The sequence below is a fragment of the Daktulosphaira vitifoliae genome, unplaced genomic scaffold (assembly GCF_025091365.1).
Source record: "Daktulosphaira vitifoliae isolate Bord-2020 unplaced genomic scaffold, ASM2509136v1 Scaffold_1, whole genome shotgun sequence".
NCBI classification, from domain to species: Eukaryota; Metazoa; Arthropoda; class Insecta; order Hemiptera; family Phylloxeridae; genus Daktulosphaira; species Daktulosphaira vitifoliae.
Window position 1 is genome coordinate 9,727,386 of NW_026099572.1, and position 18,307 is coordinate 9,745,692.

Below are 18,307 nucleotides of genomic sequence, written 5' to 3' on the forward strand. Positions count from 1 at the left end.
AGCAGATCAAGTAGCTTTTGGAATAAAACGCCAATTTTTTTAAAATTAAACACTATCTAAAGATTTGCATCGAAGCGTTTATTTTTGATAGTGATTTTAATCACTGTCAGATATCATTATACTTGATCCAACTATGCCACGTCACCACTGTGCCGCGACCCCCCTGTGCTGGGTTTTTTTTTAATTATTGATTGAAATTTATTTTAATTTAACAAAATTTATTTCAGATCACCGAGGTCAACTAAAGATTTCTAAATTGTTTTATACTGTGTTGTAATATTTATAATGCAAACATTTTTTTAGATAATATAAAATATTTGTTGTGTATTGTAAATTATATTTGTCAATGATAAATCATTCTTTGTAAACATATTTCTAATATTAAATAAGTGTTTAGGCATTTATTTAACAATCCATGTAAAACAAATATCTGACTTATTTATATTTGCCATTAAAATAATAATAATCTTAATTTAATAAATACTTAAAACATGAATACTTACATAGTTCCATTTGGTACAGTCATGTTGAGATTATTTATGACATTTTTTTTATTTCTAAAACTTTTAAAGGCTTTTGAAACTTGTAAAGCATAGTTATCATAATTTCGGTATTCCATTTTTTATTTCTATAACTTCATGTTAATTGTAGTAACACGAGTTAATTACTGTTTCTGTTTATTATAGCAATATGACGAATGTTTTGTGTTGTTATAATATTCTTTCTCATTTGAATAACTTGTGCTATTTCAAGGTTGTCAAGAGTTTTAGTAACTAAGCAGAAAACGTTACAAAATTTAAAACGATAGTGGGATATTGGAAATTTACATTCCAACGAAAATTAAATAAGTAGGACGTACAGTTTATGGGTGTAGAGAAAGTCGAGATAAAACGGACACCTAAAAGATTTGAAAGATAAAATTAACACCATTTAATTATAAATTTTATGTACTTTAAACTTTTACTTATGTGACCAAAATTCTATTTTCAAGAATTAACCCATCCACTCCTAAAATTATTTTTTTTTCGTTTTTTATTTAAGAGGCTTCCATTACGACCAAAAAAATTGTTTAGAACATTCGGTCAATTCTTAACGCATTACTTCCAATATCTCTACCCTTGAAGACATTGGAAATAAAGGTGGTAAAATATAAACTATGAATAATTTACAATATTAAAAGAAAAAAATGTGTTTTTATTTTTAAGTTATAAAGCTCTGGCACATAGTTAGGAGAAATCCATATGTATGTATACTCACCCTCTCACTAAATTTCAAAATTAAATCATGGATTTTAGGATAAAATTGGTAATATTTTACTGATGGAGAAAAATTTTTTTTTCTACTTCTTAAAATAAAATGTTAGTTATCTACTTAGTAAGACTATTAAGTGTAAGGGTTCTGACTTACTTTTTTCAGTCAATAGTTTTTAATGTGAGATTTATTTTTAAATAAAAACCTCCAATGAGTCATATTATTTCAAAAGCTAAAAGGTCATTTATATTTCTATATGATTTTAAATAATATTGTATAGATTATTTTCTTCAGTAATTTTCACTGAAAATTGAATTAAAATAATTGTAAGTAAACGACTATTAAGATTTTTAAATCATTTTTATAATTTGCTAAAGATATTATAGATATATTTTATTTCATACAAGTAATAAGGAATAAAAAGTTTCGTTTTTATTATTATGATACTAACTAACACAATTAATTTAAAAATAATATATAAGAAAATAAACTGTTCAGTATTTTGAAAAATACGCCATAATTCACCTAAAATTAAAATTATATTAAACAAATTTATTTAAAACTAAAAACAATATAATATAATTTTAATTTAAAAACTAAATAATATTAAAAATTATCATCTCAAAAATCCACAAAAAAATTGGTGTACGTATTTCGGGAACAATTGTACCATAATCAACGTTAAATACATACTGACATATTTCATAACTTTATCATTACAATAATGATAAAATATTAACTTAGTACATTGACGTCTTTTACTCCCAATGTCCCATAGTGTTTTGGACTTTCATTTGAAATAAAGTGTGCGGAATGTGTTTTTTTTTAGTATTTTTATGATTATTTTTAGTATTACACGTTAAGAGTTAAATAGCCAACTAGTTTACAAATTTTGCAAGATAAATTTTTAAACCTACTGTTTTCTGATTTATGGTTTTGTCTTCTATATATACTGTGGAACTTTATTTTTCTTCTCCCAGGAGTTTTTGGACATCCTATTAAACTTCAGGTTGAATGATTTTGTGAGTTTTGGTAGTTGACATTATTTGCATTATTGTTTTATTTATTTGGATTTTTTGTAGAAATATATCTAGTCATAGCTATGTCAATTACTTTTGGAAATAATGTATTTTCGTGTGAGGTATCTTCCTCAAATAGGAAATCCTTAAAATTTTAAGTATTAGTCCAGTCTCAGAATAAAAACTTCTCTTATGACAATTTTTAGTTTTATGCCAAAACCACAAGGCAGAGCTAAGGTTCAAACACAAGCCCCCTAATCGTTTACCGATTCTATTTAATTCTTTGTGACTTTATGAAATTCACTCCTGGACGAATAATAAGAGTTGACCGGAGTGAAATCCAATCTTTTAATCAATGAAGATTGATAACTTGTATATTACAATTGATAACTTTTATGTTCAACAGTGTTGAACAAGATATAACAGTAACACAAAATAGTAACACTGGATTAATAATTAACAAATTCTGTAAACAATCGCTGACCACTCTGTATTAAAATGACTAAAAAACTTAAGTTTTTTAAAACTAAAATTTCAAAAATTTAACGATTTAAAAAGTTTTACTTAAATTTGTTTTAATTTGCATGCATAGAGTTATAAATGGAACCAAAAAAAAGCATAACAAAAACAAAATGTTTTTTAACAATAGCAGACAATATTTTGTGATTTTCGGTATCAAAAATTTATTTTCAATATTCAACAGATTTTTTATAAAAGAACTTTTATTTTGTCGTAAGACTAAAGAAAAAATAAAAATTATAGTGTATTACTGACAGTACACCATAATTGTCACAGTATACTCGCCTGACACTCCGGATTCTATAGAGGGTGTCGAAAAGCTATTGTCATAGAAAATTTAGGAGAGTAATGCCAAGTGCAGGACACAAATACCTTGTATATAATAATGGAGACCAAAGTATGAGGTGCAAACGAAGTGCAAAAAACAAGTACTTGGATTAATCAGGAGAAGAAACCAGGTAGGTAACAACTTCAATAATGAACAAACTAACTCTTGACGTAATGTTAAAAGTTGGACAGCGACAACTCAGTACTGAGACTGACGTTTTAACAATACATCTTGATGTGCTTACTAGAGTCGACTGTCTACGATGGTCAGGCCAAAATGGTATAAACAGTACTTAAATGAACGAGCATTTTTATTTAATTGTCAAGTCATCAGTCGCCAACAGCCGTCGTGTTGTCTTAATTTATTATTACATTTTCAACAATTATTTAAAATATTGATAACAAATGATTTTTCATTTATATGTTAACGATGATAAATAAGTATGCTAATTGGGAATAGTACTGCGTTTTTATATTACAAAATGATCAATACTTTTTTAAAATAATTCAATCATAATGGATTACTCGATTAATAACAATCTTCTAATTGTAATTGATAATAATTGTGGTTAATAAATTATAATCTATAGTAATCCGTAAACGACTTATACTTTCAATGGTTATAACGGGTTATAATAAAAAATTAACATGACCCAAAAATAAATTTTACACTGTAAAACTTATTTATAGTCAGATTTAATATGTATTTAATATACAAAAAAAAAAAATTTTACTAAGCAAATATGTTTTGATATAATTAAATAAATTAATGATAATTACAAATTTAATTAAACTACATTCATTTTATTAATACGGGGCCATCCACAAATTACGTCACACAAATTTAAAAACTTTTAAACCCCACCCCCGTCATTGTCACAGGTTGACACATTTTTAGAACCCACACTCCATGATTTGACGTCACACATTTTTCAAACTTATGCGTGTATTTAAAAATAAACTTTTCATAAGGTATTAACTTCATCTTGTATGATTTGTTTTAGCTTCGATGCGAAGCTGAGAAGGTATTAATTTTACTATGATGTGTTTTTTTATTTTTTTTTTATTTTTTTATTTTTTTTTTTGTGTCTGTGAACGCTCAATCTCAGCTCTCGCTGGACCGATTTTGATGAACAATATGTCAAAAGATCACAAATCGTATCTAGTCGAAGACATTACCCTCAAAAATTGAAAAAAATTCCCTCGTTCCCCGTAAACGGGGGAAATCCCCCAAAAAATTACAAATTTAAAAATCGCTAATTTTCGATATTTTTTCAATTTTTTTTACTTAAAATTGCCATAACTTTTTTAAAAATGACCGAATCAATATAATTTTTTTTTTTATAGATACCTTAGATAATTACCTATCATTTTATATATTTTTGTGAACATTTGACCCTTTAACAGCCCAAAGGATGGGGTTTCAAAATGGTAACTTTTTTACAAAAAATTAACTTTTTCAACTTAACTTTTGAAAATGTTCCGGAAAGACTGACAATTTTATATATACCTTAAATTAAAGCTAATGTAATATACTTTAATTTGAAAAAAAAAAATTTCTTTAATGGGCTTGTCTTCATGGTGAAAATGACTACCGTATGCAAAAATATGCTATTTTTGTGAAAAAATTCTTGATATTATATTTTACATTTTTTAACATTATGTTGCTATAACTTTTTAAAAAATGCATGAATCAACTTTATTCTTTAATGATAAATACTTTATATATACTTCTTTCATTCGACATACTTTTTTTTAAAATCGGACCATTTCCCTTTATACAGGGGGGGTGCAAACCTTTTAAAATGCGTATAGAAAGTAGAACTTTTTCAACTTAACTTTTGAAAATGTTCCGGAAAGACTGACACTTTTATATATATCTTAAATTAAAGCTTATGTAATATACTTTAATTTGAAAAAAAAAAATTTGACCTCTGGACTTGTCTTCGTGGTGAAAACGGACATCAAAGTTAAAGAAAAACGTACGATTTCCGTGAAAAAAATCTCGATTTTATATGTTATATTATTTAATTTATATTTTATATAACTTTTGGAAAAATGTATGGATCTATATTATTATTTTTTTATAATAAATATTGATATACCCCTTTCATCTGGCACGCTTTTTTTGTAAATCGGATCATACCCCTTTAACAAGGGGGGTCAAAACTTTAAACATGCGTATTGTTACTACGATATTTTCAATTTAATTTTTGAAAGTATTCCGGAAATACTGACACTTTTAAATATATCTTAAATTAAAGCTTATGTAATATACTTTAATGTGAAAAAAAAAAATTTGACCTCTGGATTTGTCTTCATGGTAAAAATGACTACCGTATGCAAAAATATGCTATTTTTGTGTTAAAATTCTGGGTTTTGTATTTTATTTTATTTTAAAATACCTGACAAGGGGAGTACAGATTTTCATAAATATTATATAAATTAAAATTGATATAGTATAGATAGTTAAACTTATTTAAATATGTTTGTTTCTTTTAAGTCGAGAAAAATAACTTTGAAATTTGAACTAGCTTAAATAGCCAATTTTTCAACCGCCGGAAGCAACGTACGGTTGCCGAGTTGGTAAAATTTATGTTTTACACGCTTGGGGTACGAGGTTCCAACCCGCATATGGCAATGAATTTTTTGCATTTTTTCTTAATTCTTTTTAAGTTAGTATAAATTTTAACTCGTTTGATTTTTATCACATTTAGATTCAATAACTTCAATAAAGATCAAGGATCCCATCACTTTAGTCGCCCCTTGCAAGAAGAAATTTCTTATTCGTATTAAAATTATTTTACTATATTTTAAGTTTTCGCTTCGATGCAAAGCCGAGAAGATATTTTTTTGTGACTATCATTTATTTTCTCTGCTCTAACTTGACCTACTTTTTTCAACAATACGTCAAATTACTACAATTCGTATCTAGTTGAAGATATTACTCTCAAAAATTGAAAAAAAAATTCTAATTTATCAATTAAACAGTTAGTTATTACATCGTCTCCATAAAGACAATTAAAATCATTAATTTCTAATGTTTTCAAAATATTTATTAACGAATGAAGTTTGATATGATAGGTTTCAACTACAAAATTAAATCATTTTACTTTGTAATTTAATAATTTTTTTACTCTATTTGTGTGTGCTACTACTAGACTATAATATTACAATTTTTTTTTGTAACATGTTGCTATATAAATCATTTCTAAAAAAAATGATTGTTTTTTCTCCTGAATTAACAATTGATTTTTACAAATATAATCAAATTTTATAATACACTCAATTGAGTAAATCTTTTTAACAACTTTGTTTTGATTGGTACATTTAGTTAAAGTAAATCATTAAAATTAATTAAGTTCTCAATATTTCAATTATAGAATCTTTTCAACAAACAACAAAAGTTCCTAGGAAATTATTACTATTACTTCTATTTAAGTTATCTATTACCATAAAAATGCAAAAAAATATTGAGCTTTTCTGATAAATTTACAATAAATAGTAATTATAAAACTTTCTGACTGCATATTGATCTTAACGATACAATTTTTTTAATTGTCATAAAATTTTCTATTTAATTATGTCAATGTCAAACTTACCAATTGAGCTAAAAGTTATGGTAAAATAAATTTTTTTTTTTTATTATAAACATTTACAACAATCAACTTTAAACGATTAACAAAATAGGTTAAATATGTCATTTTCCTTATTTTTAACTTATTAATAATCAAATTAATATTAAATATTATATCAAATCAGTATTAATTTAAAACAATTTTTTTTGTTCTTAATTATTTTTTTTTATATGTAAAAACTATTTTTTAATAATATTAAAACTTAGAAGTTATAGAAAAAGTCTAATTGCACATTTTAAAACATCGCGAAAAGTTGATTTAGAATAGTATATTTTTGTTTCTGATGGAAGTTCCTTGTAGTCCAGTGTATAAAACTTATAACTTTGTTAATTGTTATAACTTTATCAAAAATGACCAAATCAGTATATTTTTTTTTATTTAGATGCATGTCTTTATCTATCATTTGGTTTTTTTTATAAATCTAACCCTTTACCTGCCCACAAGAGGGATTCAAAATATTAACTTTTTTTTTTTTAGTTAAAGTAAATCATTAAAATTAATTCAGTTCTGGATATTTCAATAGTAGAATCTTTTTAAATATCAAAAATTACTTAGAAATGATTACTATGATTTCTATTTAAGTGTTCTATTACGATAAAAATGCAAAAAATAATGAGTTTTTCTGATAAATTTACAATAAATAATAATTATAAAACTTTCTGACTGCATATTAATCTTAAAAATAACATTGTTTTAATTCTCATAAAATTTTCTATTTAATGATTCATTCTAGTCAACGAAGGAGTAATTTTGCAGAATAGCAGAAAAAATTCCCAACAAACTTTTTTTTTTTTTGTTTTAATTAGGCAATTGGTGGATTATTCCAAAAGCAACATCAACTCTTATTTCTTTAATTATATCATGATTAGTAGTTCTTTGATTTTAAAATATAATATATGAATATATACTAATTATAATTATTAAATTTAGTATGAAATTGATATTTAATATTGTAATTTAAACGGAGAAATTATAAAAATAATAAAGAAGTTATATTTTGCTTTACTTTTACGTGTATAAAAATTTAAAGGGCTTGATACAATAATTTTCAATAAAAACTGTTTGTTACTATAAAAAAATGCACTGGACTACAAGGAACTTTCATCAGAAGCAAAAATATACTTTTCTAAATCAAATTTTCGCGTTGTTTTCAAATCTGCAAGTAGACTATTTCTATCACTTCTAATTTTTTATATTATTACTAATTATATATATAAAATAATAATTAAAAGAAAAAAAAATTTGTTTTCAAATTATTACTGATTTGATTTTTAATATGTTAAAAATAATCAGTCCAAATTTTCAATTTTAACCTATTTTTTTGGTTCTTTAAAGTTGATGAAAAATTTTTGATAAAGATTTATGAAAGTTTATAGTAAAATAAATTGAATATATTACCATAACTTTTAGCTCAATTACAAGTTTAAAATTGACATCTAGGCCTGTCAACAAAGGAAAAATTGCGGAAAAAATTTTGTTTTTTTAAAAGTTGAATTAAAATATGTATAATGACATACTAATAGTCCTCAAGATTGGAATTGAGCTTTTTTTTTAAATCCTCGCAAAAGTTCAAAAATATGAGCTTTCTTAATTTTCTCAAAAAAAAATATTTAACTTACAAAAAAAAGTTTCGCACAAAAGTTGTTTAAAAGACAATTATAAATAAAAATATAATCTTATATTTTTTCATTTAAACAAATATTTTTCGAGTTACATTACATTTAATATGAGTAATAAAATTTATATTCCATTTTTTTCATTTTACGGTTACTTTTTATCATGTTATACTTACATTAGACACAATGTTATAAATGCATATGTGTGTATGTGTGAGTTTATTTATTTATTGTATCATTAAAGTGTAGTGTATATTGAGATACAACCGATAGAGTAGGTAATTGATTTGACGCTATATTATTTAAACCCAACTAAACGCTAAATTGTACATTCCGAAATAACAATCATATTATGTCAATTGCCACCGGAATATCTGGTAATATTTTTCTTTTTCTTTGCCTTAATCCCAACTACTTGGGGTCGGCCACCCTTATCCTAAGCTTCCACTTGACACGATCTCCCACATCTTCTACGCTCACATCAGCTGTCCTCAAATCGCATTCAATAGCATCCCTCCATCTCTTTTTTGGTCTTCCTCTATCTCTTCTTCCTTCAACATTCATTTCTATAACTGTTCTTACAGCTTTCGATTCTTCTTTCCTCATACCATGACTAAACAATCTAAGTCTATTTTCTGTCATCTTATCCACGATTGACGCAACACCTATACTTCCTCTTATATGCTCGTTCCTTATCCTATCTTCTCTAGTCACTCCACTCATCCAACTAAGCATTCTCATCTCTGCTACACTTATTCTCTGCTCTACTTTCTTATCAACCGCCCAACACTATGAACCATACATCATAGCTGGCCTCACAATTTCATACTAAATTTAAAAACTATAATTAGTATTTATTCATATATTATATTTTAAAATCAAAGAACTACTAATCAGGATATAATTAAAGAAATAAGAGTTCATGTTGCTTTTAAAATATTTCACCAATTTCTCTAAAGGAAACACTATCTACAGATTTGCATCGAAGCGTTTCTTATGATAGTGATTTTAATCACTGTCAGATATCATCTATACTTATCTCATCTATGCCACGTCTATACTGTGCCTCGACCCCACTGTGCTACCGTTTTTTATTTACAAATTTATCATACCAGCATCTTTATTTTTGTTTAATCTTATTCTTCGTGTCACACAATTAACATGTTATATTATCATTAAGTTCATCAGTAAATAAATAAAATAATATGATAAAAGTGATTTATAAAATAATATCGAACATAATAAGGTGCTCTCTTTATTGTTTTTTAAACAATATTTTCTTATCTGCTAGAATGAGAAAGTAAACAAATGACACGTTCATTAATTCTATGACTATTTAACTCGTAAATTATATTAAAATATTAAAATTTGCACTAACTTCTTAATTAACTCAAATTAATTTAAGAGTTTAAAATATACTCTAATATAATTTAATAATTTATTTTAAAAATTTTATTTTTGAATATTCCATGGATCTCTTATAATAAATTTTAAATATACTACGGCTATTATGTGCAATAACAAAATAAAAATAGATTTAATCAAATCTATTAATATTAATGGATGCATAATGGACCAAGATTTTACCAGAACATTATTTATCAATTTTCCACAGACTGTTATTGGTAGATTTTCACTCATAACTTTTAATACAGAGTTCTGTGCTTCTAATGGCCATACTATACCTATAAACATTTAGTTAAAATTAGTTTTTATTTAAAACATATACTTTTAACAACTTTTATTATCATACAATTTTTTTTTTATTATAAATAATGACAATATATGATATTTTTAAATCATAATTGTTATTAAAATTACCTAAAAGAAAGATAACATCGTTGTACCTAAAACACAATGTAAATATTTTTTAAACGTTAATTCAACTTTTAGCAAATTTTTCACGAGAAGAATTATAAAAAAAACATTTTTGTGATTTATCAACTTTTGGATTTATTTATTATATATATATAAATGCATTTAATTTTTAAAATTGTAATTAAAACGCTCAACTTTATTATACATTACATGATATATTAAAATGAATTATCAATATATTTGTTATTCATAAAATTTCAAGAATTTAAAAAAAAAATATATTGTATAATTACCTCCAGTAAACGTTTGAACCAAGCAAAAGCCAAACGTCAAAAACATTACTTCGGTACTATTTTTGGATATTCCAGCAGTAAGTATACCTATAAGTTGAAAAAATAAAAATAATGATGAATAATTATTACTCGATTTCTTATTTCGTATAGAAATTAATTAATATATAGTGTTCAGTAAATAAGGAAACTGATTTTTATTGTTCTTATTTTTGTAACAATTAAACTGTTTGCTCATTTACTAAACACTCTGTATATTGAGTAGTCCAATACTCAATGTTGAATTTATAAAAAAAAATAGAAGAAAATAATGATATAGAATGTAACTACTTTTGAAAAAAAATTATTTTTTTTTAAAGTGAAACTTCTTTACAGTGTACAAAAAAAAAAATTATCGGACATCACAATCAGCATAACTGTCAGCATCAAGTTCGCCTATAACGTTTGGCCGTCGCGGACGGATTCTATTGTTCTATTAGTTATCAGTCAAAATTTTATTGTTTGATGAGCGTTTAAGTTCAATTAACGCGTACAAATGTGTTCTTTCGATAAACGTTTACGTTCCACGATTGTTTGTAATTTATTGTAATAAATCTCTGTACAGAGGATACGAAAAAAAAAAGATTATCGAATATCACGATCGGCATAGTTGTCTGCGTCACGTTTGACCGTCATGGACGGATTCTATTGTTTTATTAGTTATCAGTCAAAATTTGATTGCTCAATGAACGTTTAAAGTTCAATAAACGTGTACAAATGGAGTTTTCATCGGAGTTTTTAAACAGTCCTGAACCGTAGAAAATTAAAATCTCACCGCTTAAATAGTCATTATACTTAACATTGCAAAAGCAATTGATTAAATATTTAAAACTGTGATTTTTTATCATAAACCACTCAATTACTTACAAAATAAAAATAATTTAAACATATTTATTTTTGGTTATCTTTAGATACACATAACTCTTGAATTATTAACTATGTAATACTTTTTTAGTTCATCCCATATGCCTTGTAAGGGTTTCAACTTTGTTTTTTTCAAAAAGGAATACATCTTTTGAATTTAATAAAATTTTGGAGTTATTAATTTAATAGTATATGACATTTGAATTTATAATGCAACTTTTTTTGTTCATTAAATATAAAATTTTAAAGTTTCAAATTTTTGAGGTAATATACAATATATATTTTACATGTACTATACAAGAATTGGTAGTTAATTGTTTTTTTATGACGTTGTAATCACAGATACGGAGCGTTTATTGTTAATTATGATTTTATCTATAGAAATGCTTTTTGTATTGTCATTTGGTGTATTTATAAACTTACAACAATGTTCCTTACTACCATTGATAATTAATGCTACGTATCTGAAAATATCGACGTCATAAAAAAACAATTAGATACCTTATTTGTAATCCATCGTATATTATACTTATAAATAATCTCAAAAATTTGAAAATTGAAAGTTTTATATGTATTAAACGAATAAAGTTATATAAAATATTTAAATGCCATTAACTTTTAAAAAAAAACATTATATTAAATTCAAAATATGTGTTTCAATTTGAAATATATTAAGTTTATACCCTTACAACGCATAAGAGATGAACTTAAAACGTATCACATAATACATACAATAATAAATAAATAATTTATACAATTAATTTAAATAAATAATAAATATTATCAATCACCATTTTTTTTTTTTATTATTAATTAATAATATTTATATAATTTCAACAAAATTGACACTCGCAAACCAAAATTATAACTTGTTAAAAACTATGCGCATGGAATATAAAAAAAAAAGCTCATAAATCGGTCAAAAATTAATAGATTTCAGGGTACTTTTTGAATGTGTTCTGTGTAATTCTGGTAAAAATTTTAGGTTTTAAAAAAGTACGCTAGTGGTAAATAACTAGGTAAATACAACACCTAGCACTTTCATTATGAAGAAAATCGGACATAGTTATGTAATTTTTCCAGTATTGGCTAATTTTTCAAAATATGTGTTTCAATTTGAAATATATCAATTTTTCAATAAATTATTTTATCATAAGATGTAAATAAAAATAAATATTATCTATATATAGAATGTTCAGTTAGTAAGGAAACGGGTTTCTATTGATTTCATTATTTGTAGCAATTTACCTATTTCCTTACTTACTGAACACTCTGTATAATTTTATTAATAAATAATAATTGTAAGTAATACATTATATTTTATATTATAATTTAGCATTGTATTCTCGACTATTTAAGTTATGTTATTTAAAATGCATTAAATATTCAATATAAAATAATTTTGATTTTGCTTAATAATGTTAAAAAAACACAATAGATGCAATTTTTACACGATATCTTCATAATGTCCAATTAAAAACTTACATAAGTTATTTCAGTTAACATAAGGCCATTATTTCTTTCTAATATTCTATCAGTTAAACGACTCTGAAAAAAATTTCACTTTATGCGCGTACTCGTAAAACGGACTGGTAATTTTCGACCATACTTTACCAGTAAACAAAAAAGATGCAATTGTTTTTTTCAGACACCGAGTAAAACTGTAATTGCTTTGTTTTTCTTTCATGCATGAGCAAAATTATATATTTTGTTCTATTTAGAAGAGTGCACAACAAAGAGTGATTTATCTTTAATTTAATACGAGTATTAGGTAAAAATAAATAATAAGAGTAGTTGAATTACCAAAAAAAAATCCTATCAAAGATGAAACTATTAAAGAGATAATCATTAAATAAAGATTTCTTGAAATAGCAAACGGGTTATCAAAACAAATGTAAGATATTAACATCATAATGGTAATTTGAATGAAGCTTACAATTGTATTATTTATTAATAATGATAACAATACATCTTTTATTGTAACACCTGAAATAAAATATCAATTTAAGTTTAATTTATGTTTAATAATTTTGATACAATTAATTTAAGTACCTGCTACAATTGATCGAATTAATATACCTTCCAGTTTAACCATTAACAAAGAACTTGCAGAGTATATGCTCGAGAAGTAAATCACAGTCCTAAAAACAATCATCGTAACCTATTTGGTATTTAGACTGATTCTAAATTTTATATTTAAACATTTAAACCAGAAATATAGAACCACTTATACTAAAAATGAGGAAATTAATAGGTTGATAACAACTTTAAGACTAGTATTTTGAAAATTATTAATATTTATATACTTAGGCGGGAGGAGAAGAACGCCCTAGAAATGTCTAATGATAAGAATAACAAATTCTGCGCCTCACCTCCTACAGGCAACTATAATTATCAATAATTTAAGAAAGTGGCTAATATCCTTAACATTTTGTAACAGTTATTAATTTAAATTCATAAAATTATATATACTAATACACATATACATGTTTTATTAAAAATACTACTCCCAATTTTTCGTTAAATAATGATTTTTTCATAAACTGCAATAAATATTTAGTTTATTATAGAAAAATAATTATAGTCATTAACAAATTACTTGCCGAGTATATACTCGAAAAGTAAAACATATACCTAAACAAAAAATCATCAAAACCTATCTGGTAATTGTACTAACACTAAATTTTGTCTAAACATTTACTAATACCAATGATAACTTTTGAACCAGTGTTACTAAAACTCATATTTATATATGAAGATTAGGGTGCTTTTGGATAACTTTACTCTATATTTTAAAAATTAAATTAAAAGATGTGGTGATGAGTAGAATTAATGTTATAGAGAAAATCAATATTTGTTAAAAATATATAAAGTGTGATTTATTAAGAATACTAATCATTTTTTCGTCATATAATGATTTTTTTATAAAACTATAAAATTTGATTTAATTTTATAAACCATACTATAAAGATTATTATAGACAATTTTTTCTGAGAGTAGATGTTAGGAGTAACGCTTAAAATTTTAATGGAAACTACTTGTTGTGTTGCATATTAAAACTGAAAACGGTCAATATAAAAATAGCTATACTTGTAATAACATAACTTTTATACAAGCGTTATAGTTATATACAAGCGGGGATCACAAAGTGGAGAAATTCTTATCTATGTGTTATAAAAAAAAAGGTGTTAATGCTCTTAATTAACAAGGCCAGCTCGTATTGTGATTTTGTCGGACATTTTTTTTCCACAGTCCGTTGATGGCTGAAAACTGATTTTAAGGAATATTTTAAAATAACATTAATGATTTATACTTAAAACATAATTTACTTATAAGTATTATTAGCATTTACTGATATATTAATAATTAATATTTATTGACATTTGCTCACCAAAATGTTTATGTGCTGTATAATCGAGTAGTATTTAAGTTTACGCAATTTTAGCTTTAAAACAAACACTTGGAACAAGAATATTAAAGTAAGAGTAAACAGTGTCTTTTAATGTTAGTAAAAAAAAGACAGCACAAAGAGGCCGTGGCATAGTTGGGACAAGTATAGGGTATCTGACGGTGATCAAAATCACTATCATAAGAAACGCTTTAATTCAAATATGTAAATAGTGTTAAATTTTAAGAAACTGGTAGATTATTCAAAAGCAAAATTAACTCCTATTCCTTCATTGTTCCTAATTATTAGTTCTAAGATTTATAAGTATAATATGTGATTAAACATTTATTAAAGTAATTCAACGTAGTATGAAATTGGTATTTAATAATTTACTATTGTAATTTTTACGAGAGTTTAAAAAAGTTATAAAGTAGTTACTTTTATGGCAAACGTGTATAAAAATTTAAGGGCTTGATGCAATACTTTTCAAAATAAATTGTTTGTTACTTATAAATAAATTTATTGGTGTATAAGGAATTTTCATCAGAGACCAAAATATACTTTTTTAAATCAATTTTTGCGCCTATTTCAAATTTGCAATTAGAAAAAATATTTATGTTTGATTATTAGGTTGCGTATGAATAATCAATAAATACATTTTAATTAAAAAATACGTAACAAGCAGAAGGTATTATGTGCAGTATATCAATATAAATAATTATTTAAACACCAAGAGTTGCACAGAAATGCATAGTATAACTTCTATTTAAACGATTAATTACAATAAAAATACAATGAAACATTTTTAATGAAATTTTGAGTTTTCCTCATAAACTTATTGTTTATTAAAATTAAATATGTTTCTAATTACATATCAATCTAAAAAATAGGACAATTCCACATATAATTTTCTATTTAAAAATATATATTAAAAACTTGCAAGTTGAGCTAAAATTATGTTTAAAAGTTCAACATTTTTAAATTATAAACTTTCATAAAAATCAACTTGAAAGGATCAAAAAAAAAGAAAGTTAAAAATGTCATTTTGAATTGAAATTTTATACGGATTATTTTTAACATAATAAATATTAATAATAATTTGATAAAATTTTTTTTTGTAAATTAATTTTTTCATGTGTTTCTAATTTGTAATAATCTCAAAAAACGGGTGATTGAAAATATCTAATTTTAGACTTGAAATTAGCATAAAAATTTGGTTATGTAAAGTATATATTGGTTTATAATCATTAAAAATTATTTTATTTTACTGATATCATTTTATTGTGTTTTTTTGATTTCTAATTTCTAAAATTAAAGGATTTTGTCAGTATTTGGTGATTATAAGTTAAAAAAAATAAAAATAGTGTTCTTTTAACGTATTGGTCATTTTAAAATTTGCCAAGTGAGAGCTGAGATAAATTAATGACAGACACAAAAATAAACCATATTGTAAAATATTTTAATATGAATAAGAAATTTTTTCTCGCAAGGGGAAACTACAGTGATGGTGTCCTTGATTTTATTGATGTTATTCAATATAAATGTGTTAAAAATCAAACGAACTTTGAATTTTGTTTTCACTTCAAAACAGAATTAAGAAAAAATGCAAAAAAAACCTAGTTCGATGAGCGGGGTTCGTCGAACTTCGTACCCCAAACGTATAAAACTTAATTATATTTGATGCAGCCACAGCGAATTACATGGATGATAGCTAAAAATAACAATTTTAGATACTTGATAGATACTTGTCTCAACTATGCCACGTCCACACTGTGCCGCGACCCAATTGTGCTATCGTTTTCTTAGGCCATTCTGAAATTAATAGGAAAATTTTTATTCTTTCTTGAAAATATAAAGTAACCCTTTAATCTTACTTAAAATCTATCCATTGGAATTATTTTTTTTACAATATACTTGCCATTAACAATTCTCACCAAAAAAATAAAATTTTAATCTATATATTTTTATTGAAAAAATCATAATTAACAAAAAATGAGGGTTAGTATGTTTAATAAACACTGATACATATACACGTTATGTATGTATAAAGATTTTTTTATGAGAGAAGTAAAATTTCAACATTTTCCCACAGAAAAACCGTTTACTATACATCCGACCTACGTAGCTAACGCTTTTTGTATGCAAATTAAGATTCATAGGTTAGTAATATTTATTTTACTAATTAATAATAACATACGAGACAATAATTTTAGCTATTAATTCATTTCTTAATGTCTGGACTTTATCTTCATGTAACCTACTGATTTTCTGAAATATATAATACGAATTTAATATAATTAAATTTATTATAACATTATTTACTATTTGACAAAGTTTTCCCTTTCATTGTTTTCGTTAAAAACATCTAATACATGAATATGAAAATTCAAACATTATTTTTAAGAGTTAGCATAATAATATTATACATACCAATGGATGTTGTATTCTTTTTTTATTATAAGTACATTGACTTACAGCATTATCCAATATGGATTGCATTCCATTATATATATCATATATCATTTGTTGTTTGATCAGAAAATCTAAAACAATAGCCAACAAATGAAATGGACTTTATAGGGAAATAATGTTGATTGAAATAAAATTAATCATTTATTTTACAGCAATGCGTTGAAGCAACATCATAGAGAAGTGTTTTCTATTATCAATTAATGGTTAAAAAAACCCAGCATAGGGGGATCGCAGCACAGTGGTGACATGGCCATAGTTCGGTTAAGTATAATGATATCTGACAGTGATTAAAATCACTATCAAAAAAAGCGCTTCGATGCAAATCTTTAGATAGTGTTTAATTTTAAAAAAATTGGTGGATTATTCCGAAAGCTACATGATCTGCTAGTTCGTTATTAATATCCTGATTCAGATAAAGTATGTCAAATTAAAAAGGGATTATTAAAAAATATTATTTCTCATAAAAAAATTATGTTGATCCATACACTTTTCAATAAGTTATATCATTATAAAGTTAAAAATGTAAAAAATAAAATCGAGAATATTTACACAATAATAGCATTCGGTAGCTATTTTCACCGTGAAGACAAAATAAAGTCCGAAATTTTTTTTTTTTGCATAATAAAGAACATCACATTAGCTTTAATTTAAGATATATATAAAAGTGTCAGACCTTCCGGAACATTTTCAAAAGTTAAGTTGAAAAAGTTATCATTTTAAATCCCCCTTTGTGGGAAGGTTAAGGGTTAAATTTATAAAAAAAATATACCAAATGAAAGGTAATAATATTATGCATCTATATAAAAAAGAGTTATATTGATATGTTCATTTTTGAAAAAGTTATGGTACTTTTAAGTAAAAAAAGTTGAAAAAATGTCGAAAATTAGCGATTTTTAAATTTGTAATTTTTTTGGAGGTTTCCCCCATTTACGGGGAACGAGGGAATTTTTTTCAATTTTTAAGGGTAATGTCTTCGACTAGATACGATTTGTGATCTTTTGACGTATCATTGAAAGAAATCGGTTCGGTGAGAGCTGAGAAAAAGTGGTAACAGACACAAAAAAAA

General features: G+C 24.6%; 1 protein-coding gene across 7 annotated transcripts in view; it reads right to left on the reverse strand.

The window, feature by feature from the left end:
* The window catches only part of LOC126910356 (ABC transporter G family member 23-like), a 54,128-nt gene that overhangs the window by 23,459 nt on the left and 12,362 nt on the right, over nucleotides 1–18,307 (reverse strand). For 4 of the 7 annotated variants that reach the window (XM_050692858.1, XM_050692856.1, XM_050692853.1 and 1 more), the window contains exon 1: nucleotides 504–725. The exons of 1 other annotated variant lie outside the window; for it this stretch is intronic. In XM_050692858.1, the coding sequence (XP_050548815.1) occupies nucleotides 504–619 (116 nt within the window). In that variant the 5' untranslated portion in view covers nucleotides 620–725. Of the gene's footprint in view, nucleotides 1–503; nucleotides 726–8,446; nucleotides 10,056–10,481; nucleotides 10,569–13,184; nucleotides 13,368–13,433; nucleotides 13,523–16,966; nucleotides 17,038–17,199; nucleotides 17,313–18,307 lie in introns of those variants that run through there. 2 more of the 7 variants (XM_050692857.1, XM_050692860.1) reach the window with 2 other exon arrangements.